The sequence below is a fragment of the Tyto alba genome, unplaced genomic scaffold (genome assembly GCF_018691265.1).
Source record: "Tyto alba isolate M040663 unplaced genomic scaffold, T.alba_DEE_v4.0 Super-Scaffold_22, whole genome shotgun sequence".
Taxonomy (NCBI): Eukaryota; Metazoa; Chordata; class Aves; order Strigiformes; family Tytonidae; genus Tyto; species Tyto alba.
The window spans coordinates 32,026,034-32,043,087 of NW_024881296.1; the positions used below are offsets into that span (position 1 = coordinate 32,026,034).

Sequence of the window (17,054 nt, forward strand, 5' to 3'; positions counted from 1 at the left end):
CCTCGTGTTACAACTACTCCACCTTGTGGGAATTAATCAAAAATGCTGCCCTAGAGCATTAAAAGGCCAATACATGTAACTCGGGCTCAGGGAAGAGTAGTAATTGAGGTGGAGGTTGCCTATCTTGAACCCCAGGCTCGCATTTCCAGGTACACAGATGGCTGCGTATGTGTTATGGAGACTTCCCTGACAAGTCCTCCTAGATAAAGCCATGCCATATGTAGGTGGCCATGAATCTCAAATATAAAATCAATGAGTTAGGGGTTTTGGCTTAATTTTTGTACCCTTTTTTGTAGGAGAATATTGTTAGAAATCCTACCTGTGTTTAAGGAAAACCAGACCTAAATTCTGAAAATGAGGCAGGGAGTGACTGTGGCAATAAATTCAGGTTCCTTTGTCTCTGAGAGACTTACAGCCAACTGACTCACTGAAAATCATAACACCCTTTTTTTTTTTTTTTTTTTTGTGTGCGTGCGGTCTTCATGCAATGAACTGGTAAATCTTAATCTCTGGGTCACACAGAAAAATCCAATACAAACAAACTCAGTGTTCTGTAATGTTGTGTTAGCAAGGAGGTGTGAAATGAGAATGAAGATTAAACCTGACCCAGTGTGGGAGTGCCTCCGAAAACAGTTAAGAGATGTTATGAAGCCAGCCTGGAAGAAGCTGACAAAATTACTGACTCTTTTGTATTTGACATATATAGAAAGGAAGGTAAATATTCCATTTGTTAACTTCTCAAAACTGTCTTATTATGGTAGTGCACATAGGCTCCTAACTGGGAAATGTGCAGTCTTTTCACACTGTTTGGAAACCTCGTCCGTACTGAACTGTATCCTACATAAACTGTGGGTTGTATGCAGATATAACAAAATGCAAAGGATTTCTTCCTCTAAGAATATCTTCCGGTGGATATATTATTCAGTTTAATATCCAGATATCTAAACATTATCTTTTCTAGATGGTAAAATGTTGCATCAACTTGTAAAACTGCTACACTTCTGACAGAAGAAGTTTCTTCTTAAATTTCATTGTGTAAGACTGCTTACCGCTATCTAGCTATTTAAGATTTCTGGCAACAACAGCTGAGCTCAATTTAGCAGTGACTGGGGTTTCAGTTCTTAAGTTCACAAGTCTCCCGACTATAGTTACAAAATAGCAGTGGAGGAATTGCCATATCAGACCTCTGGTTTACCTGTTTCTTCATCCTGTCACTGACATGGCTGTTACGTGCTTCAAAAAACAGAACAAGAAATATCACAATGACATGGATTTCCCATAGGAAATTTCCCTTCCAACCCCGATCTGATATTACTTGGCTTACATCCTGAAATGCAAGGGCTAGGCATGCAAGCCAAAGGGAATTCTACTGATGTACTGTTCTTTAAATGACTGTTGTGATAATCCAAGCAAATTACATCGACCAGTTTTCCATTATCCACAGGTTTTACTGACCTGCAACAAGGTGTCCCCTTTACAATATCATGCTGAATTACTGCTGTTTTTGTGGCAAATTACTTCATTATTCTTGATGGCTAGCTTTTTAATTTTGTCTGAAAAGAAACTTTTCAGCCTTGACCTGAGTGAACACTTACTAGTGCTAAAGGTAGAGATGGTGTTGGAGAAGGAGGGGAAGCAGGAGTCGTCCTTGGTCTTTCTTCCTTCCCGTTAGTGTCTGGTTCAGGTTGGATCAGGACTGCTGTGTGGATTGGTTTATCTTCATCCTCAGGTGGCCTAACTGGTTCTAGAGAGGGACATCGGCCAATATCTGCATTTTCAAATGACACAGGTTGAGCAAAGTCCATGGGGCTGAGAACACACAAAGAAATTGATGTCTGTTATTAGTTTTTCTTCCTTTTTACCACCCATTTATAAAGACTAGTTATATCATGCACTGTAATTCTACTTCACAGAACACAAGAGACAGGATTCATCTGTTCTAGGTACAGAAGTGGGACACTTAAACTAGAGGTGATAGTCATCGCTGCCTGTCCTTCCTACAGTTGGTGCAGAGAGACAGACACCCTCTTTGGCAAGCTTTACCAGCCTAGTTAGGCTGACTCACACTGGGGAGAAGTCCTTATCTCTAATGTACATTGATGGAGTGTAGGGTGATGAGATCCTAATTTAGGTACTTTGGTTATGTGAAAGAAAGATTTAGATGAGAACTTTCTATAGAAGTTTTACTTTATTCACCATTCCATTTCTTTTTACTTATATATTCCTTCCAGATTACTGCAGTATGAACTTCCCACAAAGCAAATTAAGTCCCATGGCAGTTCTCAGAATTTGTATACTCTTGGAGATCAACCTTACTTAAAGTATTAGAGCACACCATGAATACCTAATACTGAGGCAAGTCTTACTGCAGTGTTACTGTTGAATTTCTCCAATTTTAAGGATAAATAGACAGGTGTTGGCTTGTCTGTGAAAGAGTTCATTAATTGCCTAGCCTATGTAGTGTATATTGTAGACAAAGAAAGGAAGGGCATATTAAGAAAACAGATCATATTTGCTGTTAGTATGATTCCTTGCAACAATAAAGATTCTTTTGGCAGCCAAAATAGTTAACCAGACCTCATTAACTGGACATTTGTTGGCATCAGCGAGACTTACGTGGCATTAATGACAAGATTCCATATACAGCCCTCAAATGGTGGTATGTTTCTGAGAGGTGCAGTCTGAAACTGAGGAGAAGTACCCCCCACAAAGAGTTTCTTAACAGAGATGGGCTGGTCTGTTGACAATCTCTGAGTCTGGACTTTGTCTTCATCTACTTGAACAGTGAACATCCTGTGAGAAAGATTTGAAAGCAAAGAAATATGTATTTTACTCTGATTATTGCTTGTGCTTGAAACCACCACTTTGCAGGCCCCATTTACTCCTATACCAGTTATAACACCAAGCAACCCAGATTATGTGATTAGCATCTCACGTTAAATGCATATTAACCACTAGAAGGTTTTCACCTACTGCTATGCTCCCTTGGAAGTTCACTGACAGCCTGGCAAAGCTGTGCTGCGGAGAGGTGCTAGTGCCAGTCACTGGTCAAATAGGAAGAAATGGTTTGCATTGTGGCGACATGGACATGGTGAGGGCCAAACCTGCCATACTGGGATGGCAGATACAATCCTCTAGTGCTCAGCAGGATGGGAACAGCATGGGGGCACATTTTGTCTGGGCTCCCTATTTCCTGGTTTGTAAAAGTTACTGTCTTCTTGCTGGGGGACAAACAGTGCTACAGACTGCTCTGTTTGCAGAATCAACTGCAGATACATACTGCATACATTTTAAAAGATCTGGTAGCTTTCTTCTGGGGGAGACAGCAAAGTAGGAGAATTGCTGATGGTTCACCACGTACTGATACAAGTGCTATAATTCATTCATGGGTAATGCCCATGCTACCGGTTAAAGACAAAGCAGTCCCATGGAAGATACTGTTAATGTTGAACAGAGGAAGGTAGAAGGCTCTGAAGCACAGCAGCACTGACAGACCAAGCCAAGTCATGGAATTGAAAAAAGACCAAATAGGAAAGGGGTAAATATGGTGAAGGGCATTATTCTGGTAAAAGCAGGAATCCAAATGTGAGAGAAAACCCGAATGCTCTTGCCTGTCAAAGCTACTGATGCAAACATTGTGGATTTGTACCACATTTACAAGGAAACATGGTAAAGGGGACAGAAAGTGGAAAAACTAGTTTGCCAAGCCATACATTGTGTATACTGAGAAAGCAACATTCGTGTAAGGGCTGTGGATTTGAGAGGCAGTAGATTATTTTGATGAGTAAGATAAAACAAGGCATAGGAACAAGAGTCAAAAATTTAACTGCTGTCTTTAAGACAGTTTACCATTGATGAAACATAAAAAATCTTCAACTTCTGAACAAATCCAACTCAAGGTGAGCTGAGTTGCAAAGGATGGATAAGAACTTCAGTATTTTGGAAGGTGAATGTAGACTGCTAGTTGGTATAATTTCTTTATGTTATTAGACCATATTTAATAGAATTTATCCAGGAGAGAATCGGGACCAGAAAAAAGCTATACGTGTCTATGGTAAACTCTGATATGATTTACAAAGTGCAGTTTTTATTTCAAATATGTTACAGTCATGCTAAAAATCAGTGCCTACCTATTCAAGCATCTTTGACTACACTTAGTTATATAAACCCAACTTGGATATCTGTAAGTGCCTTGATTTTTCAGAATTACTGAGCATCCTTACAACATATCAGAAATAATCAATTTCTGGCAAATAACCTCACATTTTTCAACCACAAAACTATATTGAACTCCAATATTCTTCCTTAACAATAATTACAAATGTTAGCAATGGAATACTGAAAATGTTTATTGAAAAGAGGCTGGTTTTCATATGTAAAATGCTTTGCTTTGTTATTTACACAATTCCTAGACAGAACTGGATCATGACTTAAGCACCTGAATTAGGTAACTGTTGCACTACATGCAAATTGTCCAGTTTCCTCATAGTTTTGGATGGATTAATTTGGTCTAGAAAGCTGTAGAGTAAGAAAGTGATTCATTTTTCAAAGGGTTAGAGGAAGTGGGTTTAGAACACTTATGTTTCAGGACAATCTCTAGGATTTCCCCAGACCCTTCAGTAGTGGAAACAGAAGGAGAGAGATTTCTCTGGGGACAGTTCAGAGAAACAGACTAATTTAGGTTCTGTGAAGTGTTCCAGAGAGGACACTTCTCTCCACTGCCTTCAGAGGAAGTGTAAGGAAATCAGGCTGCCAAGACTTGTATTATCCTTTGTGCTGCTGCATGTTAGCCATAGCTACAGAGTGTCAACATTTTCACAGGCATGAAATATTTAATCTCATCTTTGGCCATTACCATAGTAAGCGGTTTTGCTCCAAGCAGAACCATGCAATGATGTGCATTTGCCTTCAACAGTATCCTATAATTACGTTGGAAGAGAAAGCAAATACTTCATAATTATATGGACAATTATCTCGCTGAAGAGTTTTCAAAGGGTGTTCCTCATATTTAGTCAAATAAGGCTTGAGTTTGTGATGAGCAGAGGAGGGGTTAATCTTAATATCTTTTCACATCCATTTCAGGTTACAGGAACTGCAAAGTTCAGACAATTTGTTTTGTAACAGAGCTACTTTGAAAACACAGAGGTTTCATCTGAACAAACAGCATCATTGGATGGCATTATACAGCTACTGTGTCGACGTACTTTCAGAGGTCAAGCTACTGTACTTGCTATAGCACTGCATAAAATAACTTCATTTGTTGTTTAGAGCTTTTTATTATCATCTGCATATTTGTGTTCTGTCACAGTGACACAACATGTTTCACAAAATGCAGTCATCCATTTCCAAAATAAGTTTTTCTCCCAAAGAATTCACAGTTTTACCTCAAACTAGTCATTGAAGCTGGGGAGATATATTGTCTGAAGGCATTATTTGAAAGATTTTTTTTTTTTATGATACAATAGAAATTCAATCAGAAAATTATACTGACAAAGGACAAAGCAAAGCAAATTATAGAGAGGACAGAAGGGCATCTTGGGACTAGACAGACAGGAATTGTTGCTCAAGAAGGCTGCAGTGTTTGTGGGGGTAAGAGGGTGAAGCCCAGTGTTCAGTGTGCTCGGATAAACATTTTGTAACATGCTGGATGTCACATCATCTTTCTGATTATTATTTTTTTTTTTAAACAAAACAAAACAATATTGTGCATGGTGCACTAATGCACTGAATGTCTGTACAATATGTACACATTTTTATGTCTGAATGTCTACAACAAACCCTATTTGGAACAAGGGCTATTCCAGGCCATAAATCATACTGACTGCCTGAGTCCTACATACTATAGTAGTGCTGTTTCTAATCACTTTCTGAATGGTGAAGTGTAATTAGTATTTTCTACAATGTCTGAGAAAGAAAAAAGGAATTTAAGTGAAATTCTGTTTGAAAAACATGGTCTGAGAAGGTCTGCAATGGCTTTCCAGCAATAATAATGACCGGGGACTGTCTGTCTTCATTTGTAACAGAGCTACTTTGGAAACACAGAGGTTTCATCTGAACAAGCAGCATGTATGTACTATGAAAAATCAGTAACCCCATGTATATACACCAGCACATGGCATCTCAAAAAGGCTACAGGCTGCTGTGGTATTGCTGTTTATACGCTTTGAAAATGGTCTTTTTCTACATGTCTTGAAAAGCTGATTTACTGCACCACAGCAGTATTTCTTAGCCAGAGATTAGATGAATAAAATATATTTGCCAAGAATCAGAAGGTTAAAGATGCCAGTTCAGACAAATGCAGGTCACTGGAGAAACAGGCTGATAGCCTGGGAAAGGAGGTAAACCCAGTTCTGCAGAATAGTAAGCACTGTCAGAAATTAACTTCTAAAAAGATTTTGGGTAAGGATGAAGTCACACTAAGTTATTTGCCTCAGCAGAGCATTTACATAGATTGCTGAAGACATCGGTAGATTTGCTTTGTTGAATTAGCTGTGCTGCCTGGTCTGTAGCACCTCTAGGTATTTGTTACCCTCTAGCTCGTTCTATCCGGACGGAGTGTGCTCTGCCGTCGTGAAACTCGCCAGCTTCTGGTCTGATGGTGATTCTGTGGGGATCTCGTATCCCAGTGGAGATATGCACTTCTAGTCGACCTCTGTTCAGGAACACTGCATAGTAGGCCTGTAATGTATATGTTGGTATGAGAAGGTAAGTTACCTTTGGAAAGAAATAATTTCATTTAGTTTTACATTAGTGTGCATGTTTTATTTTCTTACACTGTTTTTTAATTTGCTTACCACAGACAAAATACTGTAGTTTCAGTTCTGTTGCTACATTCAGAATCTCCTGTATTTTTGTAATGAGGCATGGGTAAAATGAGGTGATGCTGGGAAGTCTCATCAAAAGATTTAACTGCCTGCATACCTGTTTGCAGGGAAGGATGGAGACTTCTAACCTACAATTCTTCTGATTTTTGCTGTTACAAGGCCTGGTCTTAAACTCTTCAAGCCCTGAACAGCGTTGATCTCAGTGTGAGTTCTGCATTTGGAGGGCTGGAAAATCATGCTAGTAGTTATTCTAGCAACCGACATCATGTTGTAGTGGATTTCAGGATCTAACCTCCAGTTACTATAGCAATGAGTGTCATGCTCACTTCTGTGACCTGAAGAGCTGGGAAATGCTAAAGGAGCCCCTATCCTGTTAATGTCATGTGGGTGAGCCATTATAATGTGCTGTCCCTGAAGCGGGTTCCTCCAGGTCACTGAGAGCTCTCTTCCAAAACAGGCAGGAAGGAGAATAATGAAATATCATTTCCCAGAAGTCCTGAACAAAGAAAGCACCAAAATATTCTGTTTATTTCTGTTGTAGTATGTCTGTCTATCTGTGAGGTTTTTAATTAATGAAGATTTGAATAATTTCTAACAGCAATCACACTTTTACCAGTTAGTCTTTTGGACTCTGTAGGTACTTCCTCTGAACAGACTGACTCTATCCTCTAATTCAGAACAGGTTTATACTGCAGATTTGAATGTTATGGGAGAGAAGGAGAGGTTGCAGCACTCTTAAGTTATATCCCACAGCAGTGATCGCAAAAAAGGGGCTTATCTTGCACTGCTTTTAGCAGCTTTTTTTTTTTTTTTTCCAGGGGATGAAGAATGATCCTCATTTATATCTGTATGAACGGAAATGAGAGATGCTTCCAAGCTTTAATAGTGCGTAAAAGTTCCACAGAATGAGTGAAGAGTAGAATTCTCTAATATTTAGGTTTGATTAAAAAAACAACATGGAAGCATCTGTACAATAGAAAACCAAATCTGTTGTTGTTTAGCAACATGAAATGGATGCCTCACTCAAATGCAAAAAAAAAAAAAATAATACTGAGCCTCTATCATATTGCCCATCAGATAAGGTATAACAATAGAAATAATTTATTCCCAAGCACTGAATTGTAATTTAGGCCTAAAGATCTGACAGTGTCTTGAAACACATCAAGTGGACGAAGTTCAATAAAACTGTGGGTTTTCTTTATCTTTTGCTAAGTTCCTCCTACCTGTCCAGTCTGTCTGCGCTTTCTCCTCAGAGGGGCAGCTTTTCTTCCAGTGTACCTCCGCTTTCTTCTGGGGGGGACAACTGTGCCACTTGTGCCAAACAAGATGATTCCAGACTCGTTCCTGGTGCTGAAGGAGAGGTTGATTTCTGTGCCCATGTCAAAGGAGACAGGCTGCAGTTCCACAAAACCTGGCTTGAGGAAGCTGACTGTATAAATGTTCTGTAGGAAGAAGAGGACGGGAAAATGCATTAGCAGAATTAAAAGGAAGAGTATGAACATGCAGAAAGATTTCTTAACTAAAATAATACACTGTAAATATAACTAGTGTGAAGAGATGGAAAGTAATAATAAACACTAAGCAATTTACTTCTCAAAGTGTTGTGCAAACACTAATTTACCTGTTTACATCTGGCATCATTAAGAGTATTTTAGGAATCCAGGCTTACAGGAAGTCAAAGTTCCAGTCTTATTTTGGCATATCCTCTTGGATCAAAAATAACTGCTCACAGGTGGGGTTTTTTTATACGATTGTTTTCCATTGAGTTTATATCATGGGATTTTGCTTTTAAATCAATACAATAGATAATAACAGCCAATATGAACGTAAGCTAGATCCTATAATTTGTCAAATGTGCCCAGAAAATACTTTTCATTAATTAGTCATTATTGCTTCATCACTATTGCTTTCTTAACCATGACTCCTTTCTTGATGACTCAGGCTCATAAATGAAGCACTCATTGCACATGGCCCAACTCTGGACATTGGTAGTCATTAACACAGTTTAAAGAGTAGAATATGTCATCAAATAATAAATCAGTGCATACTCCTAGAGATTTTCTGTAATCGCTGCCAGTTCATGTATTCTTCCAGATGTGGGAGACCAGTCTATAGAAACAGTGACTTTTTCTAAACTAACTCAACATTTTTTCAGTACAGTAGAACCGTTTTCAGGTCTACAGATAATAGATTATGCCAGATATAATCACTGCTGATGATGTTCACTTTTCTCTGAAATCTGAGGATATTTAAATAACTGTATATCCAGTCTTTATCTTTTGCTTTTACTTCACTTCTTTTTAATTATCCTACATAACCTGTTTTGTGCAATTAGAATATTTTATTTAATTCCGCAACAAAATAGTTAACCCAATTAGATTTCATAGTCTGAAACCTCAAGTGTTACAGAATAATGTGAAAAACAAAGTACTTTCTAAGAATCATAGCAACAGAGGAAAATGAGCACAACTATTCTTTCCTATTCGGGAAAGAATCTACAACAAATGAAAACAAATATGAAAACAAATAAGAGCAAATATGATTTTTTGCTGAAACCAAATTTGTAAGATTTAAAAACATTTGAGCAATCTGGTTGCTTACAGTTTAGCTTTATCAGAAACTTAAAAAGGGCCATCTCATGACAGATCAATCTTGTCTAACATCCTGTCTGAGAATCCTGTTGTTGTGTGCTTTTTGCTGTGATGAAGGCCAGAGGTACAAGTGATAAACACAGCAAAAGAGGATCCTTGTCTTTATTTTGGCTTGGCCAAGTTCCAGTCACTGTTCAAAGGAAATTTTTAATGTTTTGTAGAGAAATGTTTGGAAACCATCAGATTAACAACAACTCATTTGGATTTACTGTTTGTGGTATCTGATATAGAACTCTAGATCATACATCTGCTTGCAAAACTATCTTAAATAGTATATATTTCCAGGGAAGAAATATAAACTATTTATTGGGAGACACATGCCACTAGAAATATTTTCTATATAAAGAAGAGAAGACTATTCTTTTCTATGGAAAATTACTATATTCTCTCCCAAATTTAAGATCAGTTCCTTGAATTTTGTACACATTAAAAGCCTGTTAATTAGAAGTAGCAACTTTTGAAAATAAATAGACCTGAATTGTATTTAAAATTAAAATAACAATGTGCCTTCCAGCTCAGTGGTAGCTTGTAACAGTAAGTGCTCTACAGTAACTGTACAGCTCTACAGTTAAAGGTGACTTTGTTTCAGTTACTCCCAAATATATCGTGAATTTCAAAGTACCTCAGGTTTTCTGCAGTGAATGATTATGTAATAACAATTTTTTAAAAAAATAATCTAAACCCTTGGATTTTATGTACATCAAAATTTGTTACGGTTTTTGCAATATTGTCAGTGCCTAACTCTATCCTCAATAATGTCAATAATTCCCATTTTTGTCAGCTGAAACAAAGTTGGACCACTGCTAAGCATTTCAGAAAATCATACCTTTAGGGACAGGGATATTCCAACTGGCCAGGGATACTGTCCAAGAAGTTAGGATCTGGAAAACTGTTCTACTTGCTGATCAGGCTCATTCATCTTTCGTTCTCTTAAATAGAACTGTTCTGATTTTCAGGTTAGATCCCTATGTGTATCTGAATATGCCTTATACAATTAATAGGTTATGGTATGAAATCAGAAACCAGAAAACATTTATATCCACTAAGACCAAAACACATGGAAGTCAGACTAACCTCTAGTGTGCATCCTTTGGTTAGACCAACAAAATCAGGACTACTCAATATATTATATGGTGTCCTTGAAATTTCAATCTCCTTGAGGCAACCTGTATATTTCTCTAAGTTCACTTCAGGCCTAAAAAAAAAATAATTTAGAAATACAATGTGTTTATATTCAAATATACAGTTTAGGAAGATCACAATCAGCCAGATACACACACATAGGCACTTTCAGATGCACATATGCTTGATTTTTTTTTTTAAATACACACATACACTCGAATACACCCTACCTTCTACCACCTATCAGCACATATTGCATTCTGCGTTGCATCACTCAAAGGTATAACAGGAGATTCATCTCATCTCCAATTTTCAACAGTCCTCTTTTCCATTCTTTCTTTTCTTTAGTGTTTTTTGGTTTGGATTTTTTTTGGTGAAGGAATGCTATCACCTTTGGTGTTTAAATGCAGCGAGCTATGAAATAAGTAAGTAGTTGTTCCTTAGGCAAAGCAGAAAGATGCAAGCTAGGAAACCATAACAATAAGGAGAGACTTTAATTGGAAGGCAGATGCTTCATTCATCTTTTTTACATGCTAGATCCTAACAAAAGAGGAATTTGAACAGCATAGAAACATTTTGGATAAAGTCTTTGACAAAGACTGAAAAAAATTTTAATTTTTTTTTTGCCTCAGGTATTCTTTATGTTCAGGTGGACTGACATTTGTTTTCTATGTATTTCGTATTCTCAGTATCTTTCCCATGAAAACTGCTGCATATTTTCTTATGACAGAACAATACATTTAACTTTCTCAGGCAGTTAAAGAAAATAAAACATTTGGGTTTGTTACAGAACTTAACTATCCATCCAAGACAGGAAAATATTGTAATGGAATTGCAAAGATCCATGGTTTGGCTCATTAGCTGGTTGACAGAAGAAATGAGAAAAGCCCTGAAAATGACACCAAAGGTAGCATGCTTGAATGCGAAAGTATGATTTCCCAGGCCTGGGAACACTGGAATGTGACCATAACTTCTGGCAACATCTGAACCAGGCTTGCAGGAAGAAAAGCCCTGTAGAGTCACTTCAGAAAAAAAGTTACCATTCATGCTGTGGAGTGTAAATACCCCCACAAAAAACTCACTAGTTAACTCACTCACAATATTATCCATGAGTGCTTACTAGAATATCTGAATAATATGAACAGCTCAAAGAAAGAAAATGAATTTGGAAAATAAGAGGAGTTAAAACTATGGTGAGAAAAAAACCCACCGAACACATCAGCTCCCTGGAAGGAAAGAAGAGATTTTAAAGAATATTAATTACAAAATAAAACCATTTTGCACAGATCCTACACAGCTGCATGTTTTGGTACTGAAAGTTATTCTTTGCAGTATAGCCATCGTAGCAAGTGCGGTGTATTCTTTGGCAAATTAGCATTCTCTACATAAGTTAAAGTAAGCATCCGGTTTATTACAATAATCCATATTCTGCTTTATTTACAATCATGTAGTTACGGTCACTTTTAATTTTTGATTTGTTTCCTAGCTCTTCCCCAGTTCCTTTATAGACTCATCTTCCCAGTAGCAGAACACCTTTGCTGTGTCACCGTCAGCAGTGACCACATTGTCCTGTCTTTGCCATCCAGAAGCCATCCACGTTCCTACCCCCTTCCCACCCTGTCCAGTTACAGACTGCCCTCACGCTGTCTTGCTACAAGCAGTTGCTGTTATCTTATAATTCCCAACCCATATGAACTCTACATCCTCGCAAACGCTGAACACTTGCTTGATGTTTTCTTAAGACTTCCTTTTTCCCTTGCTCCCTTCCAAAACATACAAAACAAGGTCCAAGTTCATACAGATCTTGCATAAATTCTTGGGACTTTTTTTTTTTTTTTTTTTTTTTTTTTTTTTTTCCAAACTAGGAGCAGTTTCAAGGGAACACAAACAAAGATTTCTGGAGTTTGGGAGGAAATAATCTTTCTCAGGATTGAGGGGGTGGGGTGGTGGATAGTGAAGTTGCATTTTTCTAATTCAAGCCACGAATTAAGCCACAAAACATTGTGAAGTTCATATCTGAGCACATCAAAGCAAAAGTAGGAGACACAAATAGCTGCAAACTGAAAACAGTCAGAAATAGATGATCTCCCCTGTCCTCCCTCCCCCCCCACCCCCATCCTCCTGTTCTTAAACTGAGAAGTGGTAGATTTGACAAAAATCTGCGCCTCGCTTTCATACCCTCCTCAGTAACTACTCCACTGCCTCGGGGTGCCCTGCTCCCTGCCCGACCCGGGACCACGCTGCTCTTGCAGCCCGGAGGCCAGAGCCCAGCTCGGCGGTACAGCTTGCCGTAGCTTTGCTTCCAAGGCGTTCCAGCGTCACACGCGGACACAGCCAAAGCAAGCAGCTGTGTGGAGAAAATAAAAGTTGTTTGTGTAGGTGTGTGCACAGCATGGGAGATGACAGTGTTAAGGACTTGGGAGTAGCTTTGCTTGTTGCAGCAGGAGCAACTCAATGAATTAACAGCCTTAGCGTAACAGCTGGTGTAAGTACTGCCGTACTGCCCACGCGCTGCTTCTGCGCTGCCGCCCGTGCTTTCAAGCTGCACTTACTAGACACATGCAATTCATGCAAGTAATCCAAGTATTTTTACCTTGCTTTCATACTAGGGTGAGAGAGAAAAAAAAAAAATCAAAATTACATTAATTGTAGCAAATTATACTTATTAGCAAGGTTCAAATATTTCATAGTGAAGCATATATACATCATTTACGAGCAACACTGAGATTCTATATACACTATCAGGCAATAATAAGTAACAGGGTTACTCTGCAAACAGCTGTGTTAAAATGTAATATACGAGAGTGCTTTTATAATTTGTTGCTATATTTGGTTGTGAGTAGAATCAAACCACGTAAAAGAATTTGGCAGAATTGACACGACCTGATAATTACAAAGTCACGGCTACCTCAGCATCTATTGTTTGCAGTAGCTCAGATTTGCCCTATTTCCCCTTTCGCTATTTTTGATTCTAATTTACCGTAACATTCATCTTGCCCCAGTGACCGATGAATTGTAGCTGTAGGCAAAATGGCTACCACAGGTCCAAGTATCTGCGGTACACTTGATTTTTTAAGCAGCCACAAAGGATATGCTGGAAGATAGCTGCTCTAGATATTTTGTTATGCACTGGTGTGATTTTGCAATTACATAACATAGCCTTACATGTAATGAGTAAAATATAGATCTTAGATCTTTTTACTGCTGGGTGATTTGACATCAGAGGTCAATTAGTAACCTAATAAGTTAACAGATAAGGCCATTCTTTTAGTTGCAGAACAGCCTGTGGACTGATCACAACAGTTACTTGTGCACAAGACTACTTCAAGGCTGTCATTATGCTGTGTAGCTAAAGCTGACACAGATTAATGGGCTTGGTTCTGTGTTGCTCATCTGTTCATTCTAGCACAGAATTCTCTTGTTCTTGTCATGGCAAAACTGCTGAATATTCATTTAAACCTTAAGTAATTTTTTTGGTCTATTTATAATCATGTAATACGGTCACTAAATGCAAGTATCTGTTATCCCATTTCTTCAGTTTATTAAAGAATAAATTAATAATATTTTGCAATTTTTAAAAATAAATACTGGGAATTTTATTTGCATAAGTAATTCAGGATCAGGCTTCTGAAGGGAAAAGGTAAACATATTTCATTCTACTTGCATTAAATATATCAAGAATATTGTATCTTATACTTCAACTCCTGAATACAGGAGGAATTTAATTGAAGGAGTCCAGGAACTTATGTCTACAAATAATGTCAAATTACATCTAAACACAATATTTTTATATGTATTGAAAATATACTGACCCTCATTATGCAAAAACATTCTTACTCATTTAACTATAATCCCATAAGGAGTAGTTTGTAGTTCAACTTTTCTACTCATGCACAAGGTGAACACTTGCACTTAATTTTGTGGAGGTATGCAGCCATTTCTGTAAGTTTGAAGTCACAAATTCTATTAATCAAATAAAAAAAAATACCTAAAAAGTCAACTACATCATGGTTCTTGCACAGCATCAGAAAGATGTACTACACCGTTACCACTATTTCCATTGTATCAGTGTAACATGAGCTGTGTGAAATACACTGAAATATACAACATATGCAAATAAAGCATTAGTCTGCTGTGGCAATATAGGGTACATTGGGAACTCACCATTCACTTACTGCAAGTGAACTTGAGAAATAAATACGGAGAATAAGATTACACTGCATTTACATCCTCTTAGCAAAGGTAAAGAAATAGGTTTGAGTGATGTTACCTTAGATTTCTCAGCGTTGGCAATCCCCCAAAATAGATTTTTTCATGCCCTTTTAAGTTGAGCCCAAAGTGGCTGCCTGTAGAAGTTGTTGTTATGGTCTCTTCTTCATTGGTGTCAATGTCTACAATTGATATGTTGGCTGGAAGAGATTTGAGATTGGTTTCAAAATATCAGACACAAACAGTCATGTCTTTAATGTAAGAAACCAACAGATAAATATTTGGAGGGTTAGCAGGTGAGTGGAGAGGCAAGGAGCGTTGCATTTTGCAAATAAGACACTGGAATTCCAAATTGTCTATTATGGGCAGGGGAAGAAACCTGCACTTTCCTCTGTTTCCATAACAACCTGAAAAGCTATAGCAATTCTGTATGCTTTATTTTTGTATCTTCTCTAAATATGTTTCAATTTGGTATGTTGTGTCAGTGGAATTTGGAGGTAAAACTTCAGGACAAAGTCAAGACAGAAGAGATCATTTAATATCTAATTTGTGATTTCAGTCCAAAGGTTGTCACTTCAGGAGGATTTTTTAGTGTAAAAATTTAAGCATTGTCATTATGTGCCTTTAGAGATTGGGGATCCCTCACTCTAAACAATTTTCTAAACCTAAAGCAGTCAGTTGCTGTCATGTCTAATCTCAATCTGGAGTCAGTGATGCACTACATACAACCATCCTATTTAAATGATTGTTCCATGTTTATTTTTAATGTATGAATTAATACAGAATATAAAGTTCAATGAGAGAGACAAGACAGAGTGAAAAATACTGAGCAGCTCCCAAGGAAGAAAGGGTTCTAGGAAGGGTTCTTTCCTTCTACTTTCCTTCCTTCCTTTCTTCCTTCCATTCATCCTTCCTTCCTTTTTTTTTTTTTTTTTTTTTTTTAATTTTTTTTTCTTCATGCATTTAAATGCAAAAGATTGCTTAAAATTTACAGCTTACCTGCCCACCCCACACCACCCCGCCCCCTCCCCATCCACATACCTAAGGAATGAAATAAACATTTATTTTAAATGAAAAAGTGACCGGCCTGATTTCTGGATAAAGATGGAAGAGAGTGAGTCTGGAGATGAAAGACCTGTCAACCTCTTAGGAGATTTCAAAGGCAGGTCTGGCTAGAAGTGGTAATGTATAATCCATGGAGAGGAAGGAGTGATGGGAGGATGGGAGGAATAATCTTCCCTGATAGAAGCTCTCCCCACACGTGAGTCTCTCGTAGCAGTAGCTGACTAAATAAATGCCTTAAAAGAGAGAAAGAATGTGCAAAACCTGAAACCAAACTACTGTTTTCAGGAGTGAAAGAGAATTGAATGGGGTTAGGCTTTCCTGTTGTACCTTACAGTAAATAAATTAACTTTCCTTTAATTTCTATACCCGCATCTTCTTTATAAACACATGATATATTTGAATGGTATTAATAAATTACAATTATGTGACATTGTATTTTATCTTAATACGTCCTGAGTTAAGTATGAACTAAGATAACTGGCTAGCAACAAGACATTCCTCCTCTAAAGGTGCAGAAAGTCTACAAGTGAGAGCTTTGAGTTATTTTGGCCAATGTCCCAGCTCCCAAGTCTACTTCAGCCAAATGACAAGAGAGTGGGTCTGTGTTTGAGATGTGAAAGTTAGTTAGAGAGCTGGCACTGCAGGAGGCAGAGGATGAAGAGTGTGTTCATGGGCTTGTGGTGCCCCTGAAGATTCAAAATGCAGTAAGGCTTCAGGATACAAAGTCACAGAGAGTGTCACAGATGCCATAATAAAATTAATTTGGCTCAGGTAAGATCATACCAGTCCTATAACTAGATTAAAAACAAATAAAAAAAAAAAGGGTTTTGTTAGCATGAGAGCCAGCATTCTTTGCAGTCTTATCAAATGCATCCACTTCTCTTTCTGCACCAGTAACACGCTAAAGAATTAGTAGCACTTCTGAAGATGTTCCCAGTTGTCTCCATGCAAATTCAGATCATGGCACACTGTATATCATTAAGGAATATAAAATAGTGGTTGTGTTCGTCTACTGAGAAACTGTACTACCAGTACTGAAGTCACTGCTTTTTTAAGTGCTTTGGGATATGCTGAGCATGAGAGGACTGTACAGCATGAAAGCTATTGCTGTCCTAAGAAAAATCACACAGGTTTGGTTTATGATTTTGAAAAACATTAGAGAATTGGTGAAAAAGCTTATCTT

General features: G+C 37.8%; 1 protein-coding gene across 2 annotated transcripts in view; it reads right to left on the reverse strand.

Moving 5' to 3' along the window:
- The window catches only part of LAMA2 (laminin subunit alpha 2), a 393,841-nt gene that overhangs the window by 16,890 nt on the left and 359,897 nt on the right, over window positions 1–17,054 (reverse strand). The window contains exons 51-57 of one of the 2 annotated variants that reach the window (XM_042795938.1): window positions 14,868–15,006; window positions 13,191–13,202; window positions 10,550–10,670; window positions 8,048–8,266; window positions 6,530–6,678; window positions 2,617–2,793; window positions 1,596–1,809 (exon numbers count right to left, since the gene is read on the reverse strand). In XM_042795938.1, the coding sequence (XP_042651872.1) occupies window positions 1,596–1,809; window positions 2,617–2,793; window positions 6,530–6,678; window positions 8,048–8,266; window positions 10,550–10,670; window positions 13,191–13,202; window positions 14,868–15,006 (1,031 nt within the window). The remainder of the gene's footprint in view (window positions 1–1,595; window positions 1,810–2,616; window positions 2,794–6,529; window positions 6,679–8,047; window positions 8,267–10,549; window positions 10,671–13,190; window positions 13,203–14,867; window positions 15,007–17,054) is intronic. The other variant, XM_042795940.1, reaches the window with a different exon arrangement.